A 20,126-nucleotide genomic window follows, 5' to 3' on the forward strand; every position below is an offset into this window, starting at 1 on the left:
GTCTTTCTGTTCATTTTCCAAGAATGCAGCTATCACTTGCAACCAAAGGAAATGCTCGGCACAGGCCTGTGTCCTTGGTTTGGTTTTGTGTGTGTGTGTTTTCTCTTCTTTTATTACTCAACCTGTTCACAAACATAATCTGCTTCCTCCTCCAAGTTTTTATGAAAGTTTTCTTTTTGTTTGGGATGATGCAAACAATGGCAGCCAAATCCCCTCCAAAGCCCCTGAGATATCCAGAGTGGTTTTGAGACCCACCAGTTAGATTCACTGTGATTACTATTAATAATCGTAGCATATACTACTTTTGAGTTCCCATCAACTCAAATGAATTGTACATTTTGTATATTTTTTGCTAATCCTCATACCGTCCCTACAAAATAGGCAATATTATCCCCATTTTAGAAATAAGGAAACGTGGGTAGAGTGGCAAAGCAGCATCCCCCAAATCACAGCTTGCGAGGGGCAAAGTCAGAATCTCACTCAGGTCTGGCTGGCTCCAAAGCCCCTTCTCCCACCACTAGGCAGTGGGCCTCTCATCTGTTGATCAACTCACGTGCCCAAGACTGGCCAGACCTCTGGATCTGAGATTCTGGGTCCTTTCTGAAGCAACTCTGTAGTACCTAAGACTTAGTATGGAAGACCCAGGACTGTGGAGCCCAGGACCATGAACCAGGAATGAATTAAATATGCAGATGACTTAAGTTAGAGCAAAAGGCAGTTCAGGGAGCTGGGACTGGAACGGTCAGGGTGAGGGAGGAACATGGTCTAGGAGCCGAAACCCATGACTCTGACCCCACAGGTCAGAGTCCCCACCACGGCCGGCTGGATGCCTGTGAGCCGCACCTTCCTCCCAGTAAACCAGGGCTTGCCCACAGGACCTTCTCCAAGGTTTGCAGGTTCTAAGAATTCCAGGTTTCTTCCAGGAGCCATAAGGACAGACAGTGAATAGGGCATTGTCTCTGCTGCCGAGAGCCCAGGGCCAGAGGAGAGGACACCCACGCAGCTGCAGTTGGGACTCGCCCTGGAAGGGCTCTGGTGACCCCCTCACACACTCCCACAGCGCCTCTCCTGCTTTGCCTCTGGAGTGGAACCGAGCATGCGGGGTAGGGTGGGACCGATAGATGAGGCCACCACACCAAGGGTAAATATTGTCTGGGAAGCTGTTGTTACAAGTGTGCACTCTGTTGGGGTGTAAAATTTTGCATCTCCCTCTAAGGGGTAGGAAAACCCAGTTATATAAAACCTGGGGTCCCCGTGGGTGCCCCAGTTGTTCCCACCCTCACCAGCAGCACTAGGAGCTGAAGGGACTCAGTGCCTCCATTACTGTCCAGCATGGGTCTTTTTCTTTCTCTCCCCTGTCACAGGCAGCGCTGATGCAGGGAGGTGGGATCTGGGTCTTGATGGAGTTCAGAGGAGCCTTCCTCTCTCCAAGCTCAAGCAAACCATTGCCTGGGGCAGAGTGGCCTAGATGACCCCTGAAATGGCTCAGTCAAGTGTCTGAGAGCCTGTCTGTGTCCTGCCCTGTGGCCCCTTCCTTCGCCCTTCCCTTCAGGGACCAGCAGGAGAGTGGGGCGCAGCCCCAGCTCCAGGTGATCGCCTCGCCACAAGGTGCCAGCTGCCTGCAGAGTGGCTGGAACTCATCAGGTTTCTCAGTTCCTGTCCTGACCACCTGGGCTGTGGGGGTTCCAGGGCCACCACCAAAGCCTCCCAGCAGGGAGCTCTGTGGTCCCTGGCAGCCCTGACATTGTCTGGGACACAGAGGCCATTGAACTCCAGCGGCTCAGCCCTTCTGGTTCCCACAGGAAGTGATGGAGGACACAGCTCTCTCCATCCCTCCAAGTCTCCCCTGCAGATTTCTCAGGAAGAGAGTCACTCCTGTCCTCACTATTTGCTCCTGGAGTAAGGGAACCTCTGGACTGAACAATGGCCCTGTAGAGGAGTCTCTTGAGGTTTCCTGCAGAGTCTTATCTGGAGGATGGTGGTGGGGCACATCCCTGAGCCAGTTCCCCTGCTACCATCTATCTCTCACCCATTCCCTGTATATGTATAAATATAATAAGTTCATTAATAAAAATAATAAGGTTCAATAATAAATTCCCTGAACCCTTAGTAGCTTAAAACAGCAAATGCTTATTATCACAGTTTCTGAGTTACAGCTCAGCTAGGAAGTACTAGCCTTGGATCTCTCTCTTGAGAGTTCAGGAAAGCTGTCAGCCAGGGCTGCAGTTAGTTCTCTGAAAGCTTGAGGGCTAGAGCATCCACTTCTATGACAGTTTATTCTCATGACTGTTGCAGGGGCCTCAGTTCTTGGCTTTGTGGTTCTTCTCTACGAGGATGCTTGAATGTCCTCACAACATGGCAGCTGGCTTCCCCAGAGCAAGGGACCCAAGAGAAGAAAAGGAAAAGGAACCAAAGTCTAGCCTTAGAAGAGACATATGTCACATGCCATCCATTACACATGGGTCACTAAGTCCAGTTTTAAAGTCACACCACACTCATATCCTGAGACAGGCACTGAGAAGTAGGACCAGGGTGAAGCCAGCAAGGTGCCCAGGACACAAAACTTAAAGAGGCACTTGGTCTCAGGGTCATGTACAAACAGGCTCAGAATGTAGCTGACATTCTACTTTTATCAGGTTTTCAGAGGGATCTTTTTTCTTAAGTCACTTTTGATTATTCAATGCTAGTGCAAAGAAATACAATTTTTATATTAATGTTTCCCACAAACTTCCTGAATTCCCTTATTAGTTCTAGAAATTTTGTTGGTCTTGTTTTGTTTTTAATAGATTCCATAATATTCTCTACATATGATCATATCATCTGTGAGTTAAAAACAGTTTTAATTGTTTCTTTCCAATGTAGGTGTGGATCTTTCTTCCTTCCTTGCTAAGACAATTCAATGGAGAAAAAAAAAATCTTTTCAACAAATGGTGCCTGGGAACTGAATATTCACATGCAAAAAGATGAATTTGCCAACTCATAATGTACACATGAATTAACTCAAAATGAATTATAGACCTAAACATGAGAGCAAAGACTATAAAACTCTTTGAAAACATAAATCTTCATAACCTCACCTTCAGTGAGTCAATGATTTCTTAGGAAAAACACCAAAAAGCACAAGCAATTAAAAAACTGATTTATTAAAATATAAACTGTTCTGCTTCAAAAGACAGAAAGAATGCAGACGACAATCCACTGACAGGGAAAAAATATTTACAAGTCATTCTTAAATGGGACTCATCTTCAAAATATATAGAAACACAATTCCATCATAGAAAAACAAATAACCCAATTTAAAGAGAGACAAAGGATTTGAATAGACATTTCTCCAAAGAGATATTTCAATGGCCTATAAACATTAGTCATTAGGGAAGTGTACATTTAAGAAAGTAGTATGAGGAAATACAACTTCAGATTCACTGCAATGGTGTTTACAAGGAGGCAGAGAAATTAGAATGCTATTCTTTGCTGGAGGAAATATAAAATGGTATTGCTAGTTTGAAAAATAGTTTAGCTGTTTCTGGAAATATCAAGCAAGGAGTTACTATGTGGCCCAGCAATGGTATTCCTAGGTATATATCTAAGAGAAATGAAAATGTACATCTACATGAAAACTTGTATTCAAATATCTATGGCAGCATTATTCCTAATAGCCTAAAGGTAAAAGTAACCCAAAATTTATATAAATAGAACAATAGATTAATGTGGTATATCCACATAATGGAATACTACTCAGTTGCAAAAGGGAATGAAGCATTTACACATGTTATAATATGAATGAACTTTTAAAACACTAAGTCAAACATTCAACTACATGAAATATATTCTAATTGTATGTATTATTTTGTTATTTGTATTGCATATTATTTGTATCATTCAACCATATTAAAAGTTAAGAATAGGCAAACCCATAGAAACAATACAAAAGTGGTTACCTAGAGCTCAGGATAAAAATGTATGATTTCAAAGAGGTATGAGTGTTCTTTTGCAAGTGATGGAAATGTTCTAAAATAGATATTGGTGATATATGCACAACTCTGTACATATACTAAAAACCATTGTATCATAAACTTAAATCAGGTGAATTTTATGGAAGGTAAATAATAATTCAATAAGGGCAGTTTTCTTTTTTTTAAAGAAAAGGAATTAGTGTGTTGATATACACAATAATGATAAATCTCAAGATAATTGCTGAGTGAAAGAAGAAACTAGAGAGAAAAAAGGTATATATTTATGATTCTATTTATCCTAGAAAATGCAAATCTGATCTGTACTGACCGAAAGCAGATCCCTGGCTGCTTGTACACAAGGGTGGGGAAAGGGATGACTGAGAGGGAGGGGTTATAAAGAGGCAGGAGGAAACTTTTGGACTGGATGGTGATGATGGTTTCATATATAGGAGAACAGAGAGTATTTTAAGTGCAGTTTATTGTATGTCAATCATACTTCCATAAGAAATTTCTAAGGAATTATTTAATGGTAATAATGCTCTGATTTGGCATTGAAACCAAGTTATATGCTGAAAAGCATGGAAATAGAGCAAAGAACATCTATTTTATATTAGTGAAACCATAGTCATTAGAGAAAAAATGACGAAGCCCTCATATTATCTTGCAAAGCAGCAATATCTGTGGGATACAAAGCAAATGAAGTTATATTGTTACATTAGCTTTGTTACTGAGAATGTGTGTTAAAGTATGTTTGCCTTAGCTACAAATATTTAAATATAATATTATGCTAAGCAATGCAAGTGAAGGGCAGAGAAAATGGCCAAAGCCCTGATGATAGAGGATAAGACATTTAAGACCATGAAAAGCTGGTGAGAAAAGCTGCACTGTGTAATTCTATCATTAAAGCATTGTACCATTTTCCTTTCTTTGAATCATCTAAAATAAAGATGTGTCTTACAATCAATGGGGTCTCCTCAGTGATCCCAGGATAGAGCAAGTCACAGGCACCCTAACAGCTCACTCTTAGAGAAGGGGACTAAGAGAGTAGAGCTCTAGGGTAGCCCTGGATTCAGGAGCTTCTTTCTTTTTGAGAAAATACATCAACCCTAGCTGGTCCTTGGCTCTGTCCGTTAACTGGAGGAGAGTCATGGAACTTGTGGATGTCTTTTGCCCCCTGGTGGAAGCCTTTAAAAGTACAGTCTTACCTCCTGCAGGAAAATCGTTAGGGCTGGAAATAAGCTTAGAGGTCATTTCCAGTCCTTTGTGGTTTTTTGGCATGGGTCCCTGGCTTCGCACTGATCACACAGTGAGCTAGTAATAAAAATTTCTAGATTTTTTTTTCAGAAAAATTTTAAATCCTCAAATCATAGAACCACAAAGTTAATGAGATCCATGACATCACTGCATTCGGTATATCCTCTGCCCTGCAAGCAGCGAGGGGTAGAAGATCCCCAGCATCAGAGAATCACATGACTGACTTAGGGAAGCTATTCAGCCTCTCTGAGCCTCATCCATGAAGCATCACTTCACTTCACAGTGAATCCTTCATGCAAGGATTAGAAAAAAAATAGTATATGTCAGAGGCTGAACAATCAAATGCTTTTGGAGCTAAACAGGTCTGTAGAGATTGCACTCCGGATAGCACAAGCCCTTTTCTAAAAAGAGCATTCCCTATTCTTTCTGAGAAGCCTAGTAGAAAGAGGGTCTCTGTGTTGCAAAATTTTTAAAATATTGTATAATCCAGAAATCATGTCTATGTTGTCATTGTTCAACTCCAAAGTGTGAAAAGTCTCAACAGGTGATCAATAACAGGGGGATAATTACTCCCAACTATTCCTGACAGGTATTGATGCCACAATAGTCTTTTGGGACCAAAGACCAGCAAGAAAACAGTCCCCAGCCTTGTGGACTTTCAGTCAAGTGAGGACAGTTATAACAGCTAACATTATGGAGCATTTACAATGTCAGGCAATGAGCTAAACATTTCATGTTGATGATTTCATCTAATCCTCATCCAAACTCTGTGAGGTGTTGTCTATTATTACCCTACTTTTGAGAAGAGGTCATCTGAGTTGGAAGTTGAGTAACGAACACTTTATCACCCTTACATCTCCAGTCTTGCTTCCCAATGGGGATACCAACTGCCTCCCAGGAAGACGTATCCTCTAAAGTCACTTGGAAGTAACATTTTTAGCACCAAATTCCTAGTATGCATCTGAATTGTCACACATTCTATATGCATTTTTATAATAATTTGTTGGTTTGCACTTAGCCACCATGGAGTTTTATTATAGTCATCCTCAGTATCTGCGGGAATTGGACCAGATTCCCTGTGGATACCAAAATCCAAAGATGCTCTCAAGTCCCTTATGTAAAGTGACATAGTATTTGCATAAAACCTGTGTACATCTTCTCATAGACTTTAAACCATCTCTAGATCTTTTATCATACCTAACAATGTGAATGCTATTTAAATAGTCATTGTACTACATTGTTCCAGGAATAATGATAAAGAAAAGGTCTGTATATGTCCAATATAGGCACAATTTTTTCAAATATTTTCAATAGGTGGTTGATTGAATCCATGGATGCAGAATCATGCCTACAGAGGGCCAACTGTGGTTTGTTTTTTAATGTGCTGAATCTCAGTCCACACTATTTTGGGCTTTCCAATGAGCTGTTTTAAAACATCAGATAGGCTTCTTGATCTCATTGACTTTAAAAGTTTTGACTTTTATTCCTTTCTGTCACTCCAGGTGGGTGCTGGTCCCACAATCAAAATGTAGAGACAATGAAAAGAAGATCCATGTGATCCGAGGGTTGCTACTTCCATTTGCACAGGGAGTGAGCAGAAAGTCTAAGTCCCATCTGAGAGACTTCTTCCACCCCCGAGAATGGGGTGGCTAGTCAGCTTGGACAACCTGCCCTACCCACTGTGATGAGAGTGCCCAGGACAGGATCAGAAAGATGAGGGATTTGGAGAAAAAGCTCAGAGTTTGTTAGGTGTACAAACACTTTGAGTTCAGGGCGGCAATTCCTTCCAATGAACCACCTCCTGTGAAAGTAGCTGACTTGAATTTGAAGCCATGTGTGTGGCATTTGTGAATCTTTAGCCTTTCTGAAACGGCCTCCTTTGCTATCATCTTCCTGCAGTTACACTCGACATGCTTACAGTGCCCTTTGAGGTCTCCAGTCATGGGTTTGAATTCACTCCAGCCACACAGGCCTTCTTACTGGTCCTTAATACATTGAGTCTCTTACCCCAGAGATTTTGCTTGGGCTGTTCCTGCTAGCTGGATCAAGTTTTCCCCAGATACTCAGACCTCACATTTCTCTTCTCTCAAGTTTCCATTTAAGGGTCACTGTACCAGAGAAGGTACTTATAGTGGTCTTCTTAACCTTGCCTAGCCTGACTTCTCTTCCAGAACTTATCACTATGTGGCATCTTATTATGCTCTTGTTGCTGTCTCTCACCACTAAAATGTCCACTCATGAGCAGGGTGCAATGTTCACAGATGGGCCCTAGTGCCTAAAAATCATGCCTGGCACAGAGTAGGAGCTCAGGAAACATCTGTTGCATTGTTTCACTAAGACTCACGCAATTACTTCTTTCACGAATATCTACAAAGGACTGAGAACAAGATCTAATGCATTGCTTTTTCTCCGGGTTTCTACAATGACCTTTTCTGGGAATACAACATTCTACCAGGATGCATTTTGACAATTAAAAATCTCAACATTTCTACTTAGACTAGTTTTGTCACTGGCCTAATCTCTTTGACTATTTCTGGATCTGTCTCATATTTCTGGGAAATTACTCAATAGATGCTCCTATTATGACATTTTTATTATGAAAGAATGAAATTTCAACCACAGAAACCCTGCCTATCTAAGGTCAGACTCAAAGATTTCTCTGTGCAGTTAGATTTGTCCCTCTGATTTCTATGTGGTATCGATGTATGCATGAAACCAAAGGTTGGTCAACCTCGTCTCCCCTAGCCCAGTCAGTGCCCTTCTTGTGTCTTTCAGATGTGGCTTGTGATTTGTGACCCATTAGCCAGTAATGAAGTTAATTTAGTGAACTGTGAACAGCACTTCGTCAAAAAGTAAAATAAGACATACCAAAAAATGTGTTTTTACTGATACATGATCTAAAGAGTTTGAAAGTGTTGCTTGTGGCCTACATGGATTCAACGAATTTTTCGTACTATTTTTCTCTTTAGTTGTCTTCTAAAGGTTCTAGAAGGAGTGATTTGGCACTCCTGGCCTCATAGTGGGCCCATGTTGTGTTGCAGAAATTGATCAATTCTTCAAAACACTGCCAACAGGGCTGGGGAGATAGCTCAGCTGGTAGAGTGCTTACCTCGCAAGCACAAGGCCCTGAGTTCGACCCCCAGTACCGCAAAAAACAAAACAAAACAAAACACTGCCAACATCAGTGCAAGTGGTCAACACACCTGTTTCTTTAATTCTATTTGCTTCATAAAGCAAGTACACCTGGACCTGGAAGCACCCAGCACCTGCTTCCCATTCAAACCCTGCACTTAGAGACTCCACCACGTCAGCATGTCATCTAGTAGTCTCAGGCTACAACCCTGGGATGACCCAGCCCCCTGTTGAGGTTCTGTCTGGAAAGGCTCAAAATCATAGAAAGAATTTACAGTTTGTTGACACCCTGACCTCAGACATCTGAGCAGGCAAGAAGAAAAGGAAAATCCCCTGGGGAGGGGGCCCTGCAGAGGGAAACAGAAGTGAAAAACAGTGACCGGTAGGTAAACAGGAAGGCCAGTGCTAGAGTCAGAGTGCACCAGACCTGGACAGGACCCTGGTACCAGGGATCTTGAACTATGGCAGTATACACAAGCATAAAATGAGGCAGGAGTCCACAGGAGCAGGGAGAGAGGACTGAGCATGATTATGCCAAGACCCATAGGGAAAGTGGATCAGCATAAAGTTAAGGTCAAAATCCCATTTTGATTCCCAACCAGAATGCTGTCTGTTGGATTTCTGGCCTAGAATCACCTCCAGAACAACCCTCCCTATGAGATGGAGCTGTGCTTTCCAAGATCTCCTAAAGCTCTTGAAGGATAAGAAAAAAACCAAGGGGGAATGGTCCAAAGCTATTTATGGAATGTCAAATTTCTTGGAAGCCTCAAGTTTTCTTTTCAATTGTGTAGGACTTTTGCATTAGAATCCAAAACAAAACAAACCGACGTCAAGTTCTTTAGTGGATGAGAACCACAGCCTTCCATCTCATATACCAATCTGAGAGGAGCGGGTTGGTTAAGGCCTCAGGGACAACATAGCTTAGAAGTCAGGTTAGAAATCAAAACCTAAAAGAGGGCATCCTGTAAGAGGGGATGAGGCTGGGCAGGATGAAAGTCACATAATTCACAAATGAGTTGGGAAAAGTTTTTTCAGAGAGGCAATGTGGCTTTAGGGAGGGATAAACTGTACTGTTTACTATTCTGCAAAGCAAGCCTGATGAATCCTGTCCTCTGCATTAATCTAAACCTCTTGATCAACTGAAATATTTTAAATTTCCACCAACTAAATTTAATTTCAATTCAGATACTATTTATTCATATCAACCAAAAGAAGCAAAAAAAAAAAAATCATCTAGTGACTACATACAACACATTCTTATCCATTCCATACACATTTTATTGAATAAATTAAAACCTCTTTAAAATCTATAAACAACATCCTTGCTTTGATCACTTAAAAAAATACAATTTCATATAACCAAAATGCTTAAGTGGTTTGATTCACTATTTATGCCTATAAATATAAAAATCTGACCTGTCAAAACTGGTTTTGCGGTACCTATATTTGAGACATATGGGAATTTACATGGAAGTGGACTCTTTGAATCGTGAGATCTAACACTTAGATGAAAAAATGACTTTGCAACCCTAAATAGGACCTCATATTAAAAAATTCCATTAATGTCTACTCATTTTAAAAATTATGGAGTACTTTCATTTTTTTCAAAATCAAGCAGGGTAAGTAAATAATTAACAATACTACCTCAACTTTTATACATAGCAAAGTTATGCTTTCACAGCTATAAAAGAATGATGAGAATGATAATTGTATTTCCCTGAGAGCATAGTTAGCTTTGAGTTCAAGGACATCAAGTTTGTATATGTGCATGTTTTCTGAAGCCACTGAGACCAGAATGGCTGAAAACTAAGAAGAGAACATTTATCTGTCGGTGTTTTGGTGAGTTTAACTCCCTGCCCGTCAGACCAGCCTTCACCTCATCAACAGATTCTACTCCATCAAAGGCTCTGGGTCTCATTCTCTCCTTCAGGATGGGAGACCCAGCCAGGTAGCTCACAAGCCCCACAGCAAATTGACCCGACTGCCTGGTCCTGCTCTAACCTGTGCCTCAGTTCTAGGAAGTAGGTTCCCTCTTTGTTTCCTTGCATGGTGTCATCTGCTCCTTTATTCTCCCTTGACCTTCTTGGGACTGGAGTTAGTCCACAAACTCCAAGGCCCCAATATCATTTTCTGGACCCTCATCTTCAAAACCTGACCTCCTCCTCCCCGACCCTCTTCATGCCCCCACGGGACCATCCACACAGAGGCCTGCCTTGACATGCCGACTGTGACAGAACATTCTACCGTGCCCTGCCTGAGTCTGGGGTGTTTCTGGGTCAGCCCTAGCTTGCTCTCCCCATACTGGTGGTGCAGGTTTGAACAGTTAACTTGATGCAAACTTGGGTTTTTGTTTTATTATCTTGGAATGGAAAACAGATTTTTAAGAGTTTCTAGTGCCTAGAAGCTTAAACCCTGATGACTATATTTGCAAAATTTCCCCAAAACTACTTGTAGCTTTTCTTTTTCTAAAAGCTACAGCATTACAGCTTCAAAAGCAGAACCCTAGATCTTCTTAATAGGTATATCTGACCCTGCCTCATATTATTATTACGAACTCCTAGATCTTGAATAGTTCCTGTGACATTAGCACCATTCACTTGTTTATCTGGTGTTATAAAAGTCAGAGAGACGCTTTCCCTTGGGTGCATTCAGACATTCTAAACTACCACTGAAACTCCAGAACTGCATTTAGAATCAGGTTTATAACTTAAGATCCTAAATCCTCACTTTCCCAGCACAGTCTTGACCCCCCTGCCCCGAGGAGCTCTGGGTTTCCTGATTGCTTCTATCAAAGGACAGTCAGCATTGGCTCCCTGACAAGGAACACTCTCTTTCTGAACGTTGTATGCCAATGATGTTGTCATTGGATTTCCTCTTCGGAATCTCTTCCCTGAAATAGCCTTTAAATTAAAACTGATTTTTCCTGTAGGTCACAAATGGCTCTGACAATGATCTGCAAAGAGACAAACATGTAAGCAATCACCACTAGCTGACCTAAGTGCACAGCTTTCAGAAGAGACCCCTTGACAGGCAATCAATTCTTGGACTCAGCCCCATGAATGTGCATGTCATTTTTGGATAACTTGAAGAAAAGAAAAATTAGAATATTGATTGGTGGCCTACTTACCCATTTATCGAACGTCTCTAGGGTATGAATTTGGCATTTGTTGATGTTCCAAAACTTGACCAATATGCATTGAACTAGATAAAATTGCTGAACTAGATGAAATTGTTGTAGTTGAGAGCTTTATGAAGGTCATTCATGCTTGTGGAAGGTGATAGTGTGTTCCCAGTGTCCCCAAGTATGTGTGCATTGTCCCACTGTCCCATCTTACTTTTCCTCACAGGGAATAGATCACCTGGTCTAAGGCAGAGCATTTTACACACCAACATGTATTTATATTCATCTTGAACAGGCTAGACATAAAGAGATCTCACTTGTAATTTTCCAAGTTTTAAAAATAAATTTACAACATTAGGTCCTTCAGACAAAACTTTTTTTTTTTTTTCATTTGTGGAAAGGGATTGAACCCAGGGGTGTTCTGCCACTGAGATATAGCCCCACACTTCTCATTTTATTTTGAAAGAGGGGCTCACAGTGTTGCCTGGGCTGACCTGGAACTTGCAATCCTCCTGCCTCAGCCCTCCAAGTCCCTGGGATTATAGTCATGCACCACCACACCTGACTTCACTTTAACATTTTTTATGAAAATTAAGTTCACTATCAACTCTAATATCTCTGACTTCCCAAACTGTTGAGAAGTATAAACACAATATGACCCTCTGACATCAACTAAAACTCTATAAAGAGAACTGAAATCATGCAATGAAAATAAAGTACCTGGGGTAATGCAGTTGCTATGTTTTTAACTACAGCATGTGAAACAAGATCTCTTAACCTGTTTCTCTATCTGAGGGATTAGAATGAATTTCCAGTGAGCTCATTTGAAAGCTCTTTTCTTAGATGAAGGGCAGGCTCTGTTCTTAGAGTCAAAACTGAGCCAAGCTTATTCAAAACTCAAGAAGATGGGTTTTAAAAGACCCTGAAAGCTAAGGTTCCAGGAGGGTGGGGTCCCAGGAACATGGACCGCAGATCACTGTCTAAAAATAGAAAGTACACAGTCAAGAGAATGGGACATTCCTGCAGTGGCCAACAGTGTTAAGAAGTTTACATATTTACAAAAACAGTAATTTGAGTCTCTGGAAACTTCTTTTCTACATTACAGTACAACTATTGGATATTAAGAGGCCAGGGCACCAGACTGTGGTGAAGGTAATTCTGTCTGACAATGGCAATTCTAGTCCAAATGGGCCATCCAGTGGTCCTAAAAAGTAAGGCTTTGATACCAGGAGAACAGAACACAAAACTTTCATCTCTTTCAATGCAAACTGGTCTTCCCAGAACTGCCTCCACTGTCAAGTGGAAGAGTCTATGAGACACTCTTGACACTGCCCCCAAAAGCTCCAACACCAAGGATTCCATACGGTTTAAATACAAAAGCTAAAAGAAAGAAAGGAAAAAGAAACACCTTTGTTTCCCTGCCTTGCTGAGCGAATCTTCTAACAGACTTGCCAGAACAAGACGGGTGAGTCAGGTGTGGGTTCTGATTTTCCTCCTCCTGAGTCAGGCACATGGTGAGGAGGACATTGACTCTGAACTGGGAAGACTCGGGTTTAGACTCCTGGCTTAGCTACTTGCTAAATGAGTATCCCGGGGCAAGTCACCTGACCTCTCTGAAACTCAAGTTTCCTCACCTCTCAGACAAGAGTGACAATATCGCAGCTGGAGGTCATTCCCACAGTTAAGTTAGTTAATATAGGAAAAGGCCTGGCACCGGACCCAGCATAGCATAGATGTGACCCGAATGTTAAATATTACTCTTCTTCCCGCCTTTCCTCCTGAGGTAGGTCATGCAAACATTCCTGGCCGTTTTCAAGTGTCCCAAAGCTGTGACTTCCTCGGTGCCCCAGGGTAAGCCTCAGTGCGGAGCCTGCGGCCGGACATGGGTGCAGGGTGCAGGGTGAGACCTCCGTGGACCCAGCGGCGCCCTCCAGAGTTCCCCGGCAGTCACACGGACACTGCTCCCGGCACGATCCTCCGGATGTGAGTGTACGACTTTCTGATGGTGACGCTGCCGTGGTGGGACACCCCCCGGGGCAGGACGCACTCCTCCGTCAGTTTCTGGGCCTCGGGGTCCCAGCACAGCACGGTGGCGATGACCTCATTCTTCTCGTCCCGCCCGCCGGTGATGTAGAGCCGGTTGTTGCAGGGCGCGATGCCGCAGCTGGCCCGCTCGTGGCTGAGCTGCGTCACCAGGCACCAGCTGTCCTCCAGCGGGCTGTAGGCGTACAGCGCTCTCATGGCCCCTCCTGGAGAGGAAGAACACACTGGGGAAGCATCCCACCAATTTTCTGGGTTTTTTCCCCCGTTAACCACTAAAATTCTACTTCCGGTTAGGTCAGGACTACCTTCCTGCCAAGAGAAACGGTGGATTGAAGGCTCTTTCCCCAGAAAGCCAGGGTGGATCCCTAGGAGCAGCAGGTTGCCAAGGAGGAGATACTCACCATGTCCTTTCAATTCTGCAGTCATGGTTCTAAAGGACACCTGGCTTAACGTGGCTATCAATATGCACCTCAGGACTGCTCCTGGGAAGATGCACCATCTGGTGCCTCAGGTAGTTTTGGTCCATAATCCCAGCTCTGCGCTTTTTATTCTGTTACCATGGGCACCAAGACCATGGTGGTTATAAGAGGTCAGAAGGACCATGCACCTAAAGTACCCAGTAGAGCACTGATTGATAGAAGTCATCCATCCCTGGCAGTAGCTGGGGTGGCATCTCTTTGGAAACCAAGCATGATCTGAGACATCAACCCAAGTTAACCATCTTGAGATTAGACTTTTGAAGCAGTCAAGAGACTAACCATAAACACACAAGAAATCTAAAGCAAGGGAGAAAAATGTTTTCCCCTTAATCTGTTCCAGTGTTTTGCCTCCAAATGCCTTCTCTTATTAGCTCTCATTCACTGAAGTTATTTATTTTCTGGCATCTTCTTAATCAGTAGTTCTCAACCCTGGCTGCACATTAAAATCACCTCGAGTTTTTAAAAAAATACTGTTCCCCAGCAAACTCCTTCCTTCCTGAATTCTAATTTCACTGGTCTGGGGTAAGGCCCAGCTACCCATACTTTTTTAAAAAGCTCCCTGGTGATTCTAATGAGTAGTCAGGACTGGGAGCCACCATCCTTAACAATTACATGCCAACTGTAGTCTGGCTGGCTAGACTTTCCTCTCAACTAAATGTAACTTCTCAGAGCCCCTAAAGCAAGCAGCCAGGGAGAAATTTCCACGAACACAAACTAGGAAGTAATGACAGATACCACTGGTTGGGCACTTATTATACTGTGCACGTTTCAACTTCTGTACATCTACTAATGTTTGCAACACAACTTTGCTCCTGCAATGACTTCTGGCCTCCTCCCCTGGGCCACAGTGTCCATCTGCTTTATTTCCCCTAAATGGGTTTGATTCTGCCTCTAGGACTGCAAGGAAAATCCACCAAGACCTGAACCAACCCTGTTTTTCCTTCCTTTTTGGCTCCACCCACTTCACCCAGGAATTCTCAGGAGTGCTTTATCTGATCTCTGGCATGGCTAAATGAATGGGAACCTCAGATAAATAAAAAGCCATCACTCACTCACCAACGACATAGATGCGGTCCCGGAAACTCACTGCATTGATGCATTTAGCTTCCACTGGCATGGCTGCCTTTAAAGTCCATTTATTGGTGGAAGGGTCATAACACTGAGTCTTGTCCGTGGCCAGTTTTCCATTAGGCCCACCCCCAATCACATAGAGCTTCTTCTTGTGACTGGTGGCTGCGAAGGAACTGACGTGGACAAGGAGAGGTGCAGCCTGCAGAGGCACAGGGTACAAGAAGAAGGTGTCAGCCATGCTTCCTCAATTGCTGGAAGGACTCACAGGACATATGCCCTGGGACACAAACCTGGGCATCCATCTCCTGAAGTGACAAGGTCTATGGGCCTAACTCTCCTTAAGATGCAGAGAGAATTAAAACATGTGTTTCCCAGCCTCCCCACAGGCTCCAGGCAGGTGAGGGCAGGCTGTGTATTGGGATGTTCCCCCCTGTTTCTCTGAGTCCAGTTCTCAAGGAAGGAGGGGGTATAGGCAGGAATTAGTGTTATATAGATGAAGTCAGCCAATGTTGGAGGAAAATAATTCTTCAAATATATATGCATTCATGTGTTCATTCATTCAGAAAATACCTGAGTGCCCACTATGTCTTCATTGTTGCATTGATTGTCTTTAGTGTTTATATCCAGGAAGAAAAACTGGTTTAAGTCTTTAACCAGCCACTTTGGGCACATTGCAACTTTGAGGATTAAGACAGGTAAGTACTTTTACCTTGTAAATCCCAGGACACTTAAAAGGATTTCAAGAGCCTCTTACCTATTTACATAACCCCTTTGGGTCACGGAGCAACACTGTGATAGGACTTGATGATTGGGGAACATGTTGGGCACACCCCCCAACACACACAATGTTAAGGACTCCCTATACAGCACTTTTCAGGTTGACAGATCTTTGCTGGATGTTGTGGTGATCTGGGGAACTTTGCTTGTACCTACAGTGACTGTGTTTTATATTCCCCAAAGCTAAGATATACTCTGATAAGGAGAAAGAAAATTCGAACTTGAGAATAACCTGGAACTACAGGAGGTGAAGTCACTTTACTTTTCCTGGGTATGATATATATCTGAGGTCACATTGAGAGTCTTACATACAGGCATGTAAATGGTTAATTACTCATGGGAAAATAAATAAGGACTGACTCCTAAACATGATTCTGGGTTCACAAACAGTGCCTGGTGTGGAGGGGAATCAGATGGAACGCATCTGAGGAGACAGACTCAGGGCCAAAACATATAACCATGGGATCTCCCATCTCAGGACAAGGTGAACCTCCCCTCTACATCAAGGGCTCTGGCTACCCACAGAGAGCATCCCCACCTGGAAGGATTTTATTGCTGTGCCTTGATTAGCAATGCTGAAGCCATGACTCCTAAGGAGAGGGAAGCTCAGAGCCACCAAAAATGTTCTCCATGGGAGCAAGGCAATCAAAATGCTGGCCACCATCATAGGCATGTGCCTTTATAAAGCTTTGAAGTAATAATACAGAATTAGTCATAGAAATTATCTCTTATACCTCCGACCAGCAGTTGTGGAAGGGGTCGTATGTCTCTACGTTGTTGATCCTCTGTAAGCCATCAAAACCTCCGATGACATAGACCTTGCCACCTAACACCACCATCTTATGCCTCCAGCGGCCAATGTTTAAATACTCAATCTGAATCCATTTGTTGATTGAAGAATTGTATTTCCAGACATCGTGCTGTGTTTCTTTGCCACCTGTAAGAGATAACAAAACATTGAAGAAACCACCAGATGAGTCAGAAATGCAGCTTCTCCCATCAGTTCTAAGAATTCCAGAAGTGCTAAGTCAGGACCAGCCTCACTCCAAGGGGAGACAAGAGAAATCCTGAAGGTGAATATGGTCTGGGGCAGGGCTGCAGGGAGACAAAGCAAACACAGGGACAGGGAGAGAGGCAGTGGGGGGAGCAATGGCTAGATGGTGTGCGGTGCCACCTCAGGCCACTGGAGTTCAGCCTGGGTGGGTGGGGACAGAGGGAGCCTGGATTTGGTGTTTGTGCCCACAGGAGCAGGAAGTGAGACTGGGCAGGGATGGCAGGACATTGACCAGCTCATAAATTAGAAGGCAGCTTAACTTCTAAGTTTGCTGATTTAAACAAAAAATTTTCAGACTTACAAACCTGCACTAGTGGGACAAAGAATATTACTGACAATGTTCTGGGTCATGAGTTAAGTGCTTCCCTAGGATGGAACCCAAAAGTGGGATTTCTAGGTCAGAGACATGGGCACATACCAAGCATCCTTCTGAAGTTATGCTGGTTGACGTTTCCCCGTGTCCCTGGCATAGGAAAGTCTCCCTACTCCTCTCTCTGATATCCCACTTTGGTTTTCCCTGATTCTAAGGGAGGCTGAGCTTCCTTTTCTTTAAATTTCTTATTCATTATACTCTGACCATTTCCTTTGGATTGTGTGCCTTTTACAAGTCTCTATTCAAAACAGTATGCTATTGATCCCATTTAGGTAGTGTCAATAATTATAAAATAACTATAAATTTTCAGAGAAATGTATGCAAATCTTTATTTGAAATAGGAAAAAAGCTCTATGATTTTATTTCTGAATTTTAAAGAAGATCTGACTAACTGGAAAGCATAGTGGGGGCGGGGGAGAAGTGTTACCCCAGAGATGCCAACCCTCCCTCAGGAGATCTGCATGCTCCAGTGCCTGAAGGGCTTTTTAAAGAGAGCAATACAAGATAATTCTACATTTCACTTGGAAAAGTAAATTCAGGGGACTTTTTGTTTTGTTTTGTTTTTTCAGTGCTGGGGATGGAACGCAAGGCCTCACATATGTTAGGCAAGTGCTCTAACACTAAGCAGCACACTCATTCCAAATGTACAGTCACTCTGATTGGCTCTAAAGGCCAATTGAAAGGATGCTTTTTCAAAAAATTCTCCCCGCCCCAGCGCCGGGTATGGAAGTCAGGGCCTTGCACATGCTAGGCAAGTGCTCACCACTGGAAAAACTTCTAAGAAATTTTTGAAAAAGAAGAATGAAGTAGGCTTTCCTCATCAAATATTAAAATGTGCTTAAAAACTATCATAATAAAAACACTACTGTCTGGGAATGGTGGTGCATGCCTGTAATCCCAGTGGCTCCAGAGACTGAGGCAGGAGGATCATGAGTTCAAAGCCAGCCTCAGCAAAAGCAAGGCACTAAGCAACTCAGTGAGACCCTGTCTCTAAATAAAATACAAAAAATGGCTGGGGATGTGGGTAAATGGTTGATTACCCCTAAATTCAGTCCCTGGTGCACCCCCCAAAAAAACCACTACAGTATGAGCATAAAAATAGGCACACTGATTAATTAAAAACAGTGAGACAGAAACAAGACTAAAATACATATAAATTATTTAATAAATGTTATTAGAACAACTGCTATTCATTTGGAGAAAAATTAAGTTAGTTACCTATTTCACATTGCATTTAAAATAAAGGTCAAACGTAACTGCTATAAAAGTAATTGGAGAATATATAAGAAACCATCTTAATGATCTTGGGGAGGGAAGGATACTTCTAAGCATAACATGAAACTCAAAATCATAGAGGGAAGAAAATGACTATATAAACATAATTCAAAGTCAAAAGACAACCACTATCTGTTTGCAACACAAAAGGCAAAGGATACATAATAAGAGCGCCAAAAAATTAGTAAGAAAAAGACAACACTCAATAGAAGAGCCCAAGAGTAAGAACAGATCATTTTTAAATAAATACAATTAGCTAATAACTATGTAAAAACATGTCCAGGGGTGGGGGTTGTGGCTCAGTGGTACAGCGCTTGTCTAGCATGAGTGAGGCCCTGCGTGTGATCCCCGGCACCATGTAAAAGCACTAAATAAACAAAATAAAGGTATTGTGTCCATCTACAATTAAAAAAAATTTTTTAAAAAAGGTCCAAACTCACCAATGACCCAAGAGTATAAATTTAAACATTTTAGTCTATTAAAGTGAGAGAAGAATGGGGGAACTTTAGATTATATAGAAGGAAAAGAGAGGGAGGGGGTATGAAAAATGGTGGAATGAGACAGACATCATTACCCTATGTACATGTATGATTGCATGAATGGTATGAATCTACATGGTGTACAACCATAGAAATGAAATGATGTACCCCATTTGTGTACAATGAATCAAAATGCAGTCTGTAAAAAATCAAAAGATAAATAAAATATATAGTAAAAAAATGATAATAAATAAAATGACTAATAATAAAAATTGTTAGCCAGGATGTTGAAAATGGGCCCTGTCATTCAACACTGATTGAACAACAAATCAATACAAACTTTCTGGAGGACAATTTAGAAATACACACCAAAATTCTCTATTCACAGATCTTATGACTGCTTCCAGGAACTTTCCGATAGCAGCACAAGTATATAAAGTGTAAGTGTTTAAGAATGCCTACTGGCGAGTTTTCTCCCAAGGAGATTTTTTAAAAAAGAAAGTTGTAAAAAAATTATTTTTTTTCATTCAATAGACTGCCTTACAGCTGGCAAAAAGAAGAGCAGTTGTGTCAGGCATGGTAGCACATGCCTGTAATCCCAGCGACTCGGGAGGCTGAAGCAGGAAGATCACAAGATAGAGACCAGTCTCAGCAACTTAATGAGACGCTGTCTCTGAATAAAAAATAAAAAGGCCTGGGGATGTAGTTCAGAGGTAAAGCACCCCGGGGTTCAATCCCCATTACCAAAGAAAGGAAGAGCACTGGTGATAATGATAGGTAACTTGGAGCTCTCACCAGTAGCTGGCTTTATGCTGTGCATTACATGTAGTATGTCACCTAACATATATACATCCATTGCGCCAACATGTACTGATACCCAGGTTATACTGCTAATGGAAGTATAAGTTTCTGTTGCTTTAACTATGTAAGCAAGCATACTTGCGTGTACTGCTTGTATCATTTTTAAATGAATTATAAATTCAAGAGGGGAAGGACAAGTTGTAGAATAACATGTGCTGTATAAATGGCGAAGGTGGATTATGACAACCAACCCTGATCCTCCACCCCACCCCCCACTCCCCACACTCGGCTAAACGGCATTTCCCAGGACACCT

The 20,126-nt window shown here is 42.3% G+C and overlaps 1 protein-coding gene across 1 annotated transcript in view; it reads right to left on the reverse strand.

Annotated features, from left to right (window-relative positions):
* Nucleotides 1-11,957: 11,957 nt before the first annotated feature.
* The window catches only part of Klhl6 (kelch like family member 6), a 59,911-nt gene continuing 51,742 nt past the window's right edge, over nucleotides 11,958-20,126 (reverse strand). Inside the window, exons 5-7 of the mRNA XM_047564733.1 lie at nucleotides 16,565-16,767; nucleotides 15,039-15,252; nucleotides 11,958-13,709 (exon numbers count right to left, since the gene is read on the reverse strand). Of these exons, the coding sequence (XP_047420689.1) occupies nucleotides 13,408-13,709; nucleotides 15,039-15,252; nucleotides 16,565-16,767 (719 nt within the window). The 3' untranslated portion in view covers nucleotides 11,958-13,407. The remainder of the gene's footprint in view (nucleotides 13,710-15,038; nucleotides 15,253-16,564; nucleotides 16,768-20,126) is intronic.

Source organism: Sciurus carolinensis, chromosome 9, assembly GCF_902686445.1.
Source record: "Sciurus carolinensis chromosome 9, mSciCar1.2, whole genome shotgun sequence".
Lineage (NCBI taxonomy): Eukaryota > Metazoa > Chordata > Mammalia > Rodentia > Sciuridae > Sciurus > Sciurus carolinensis.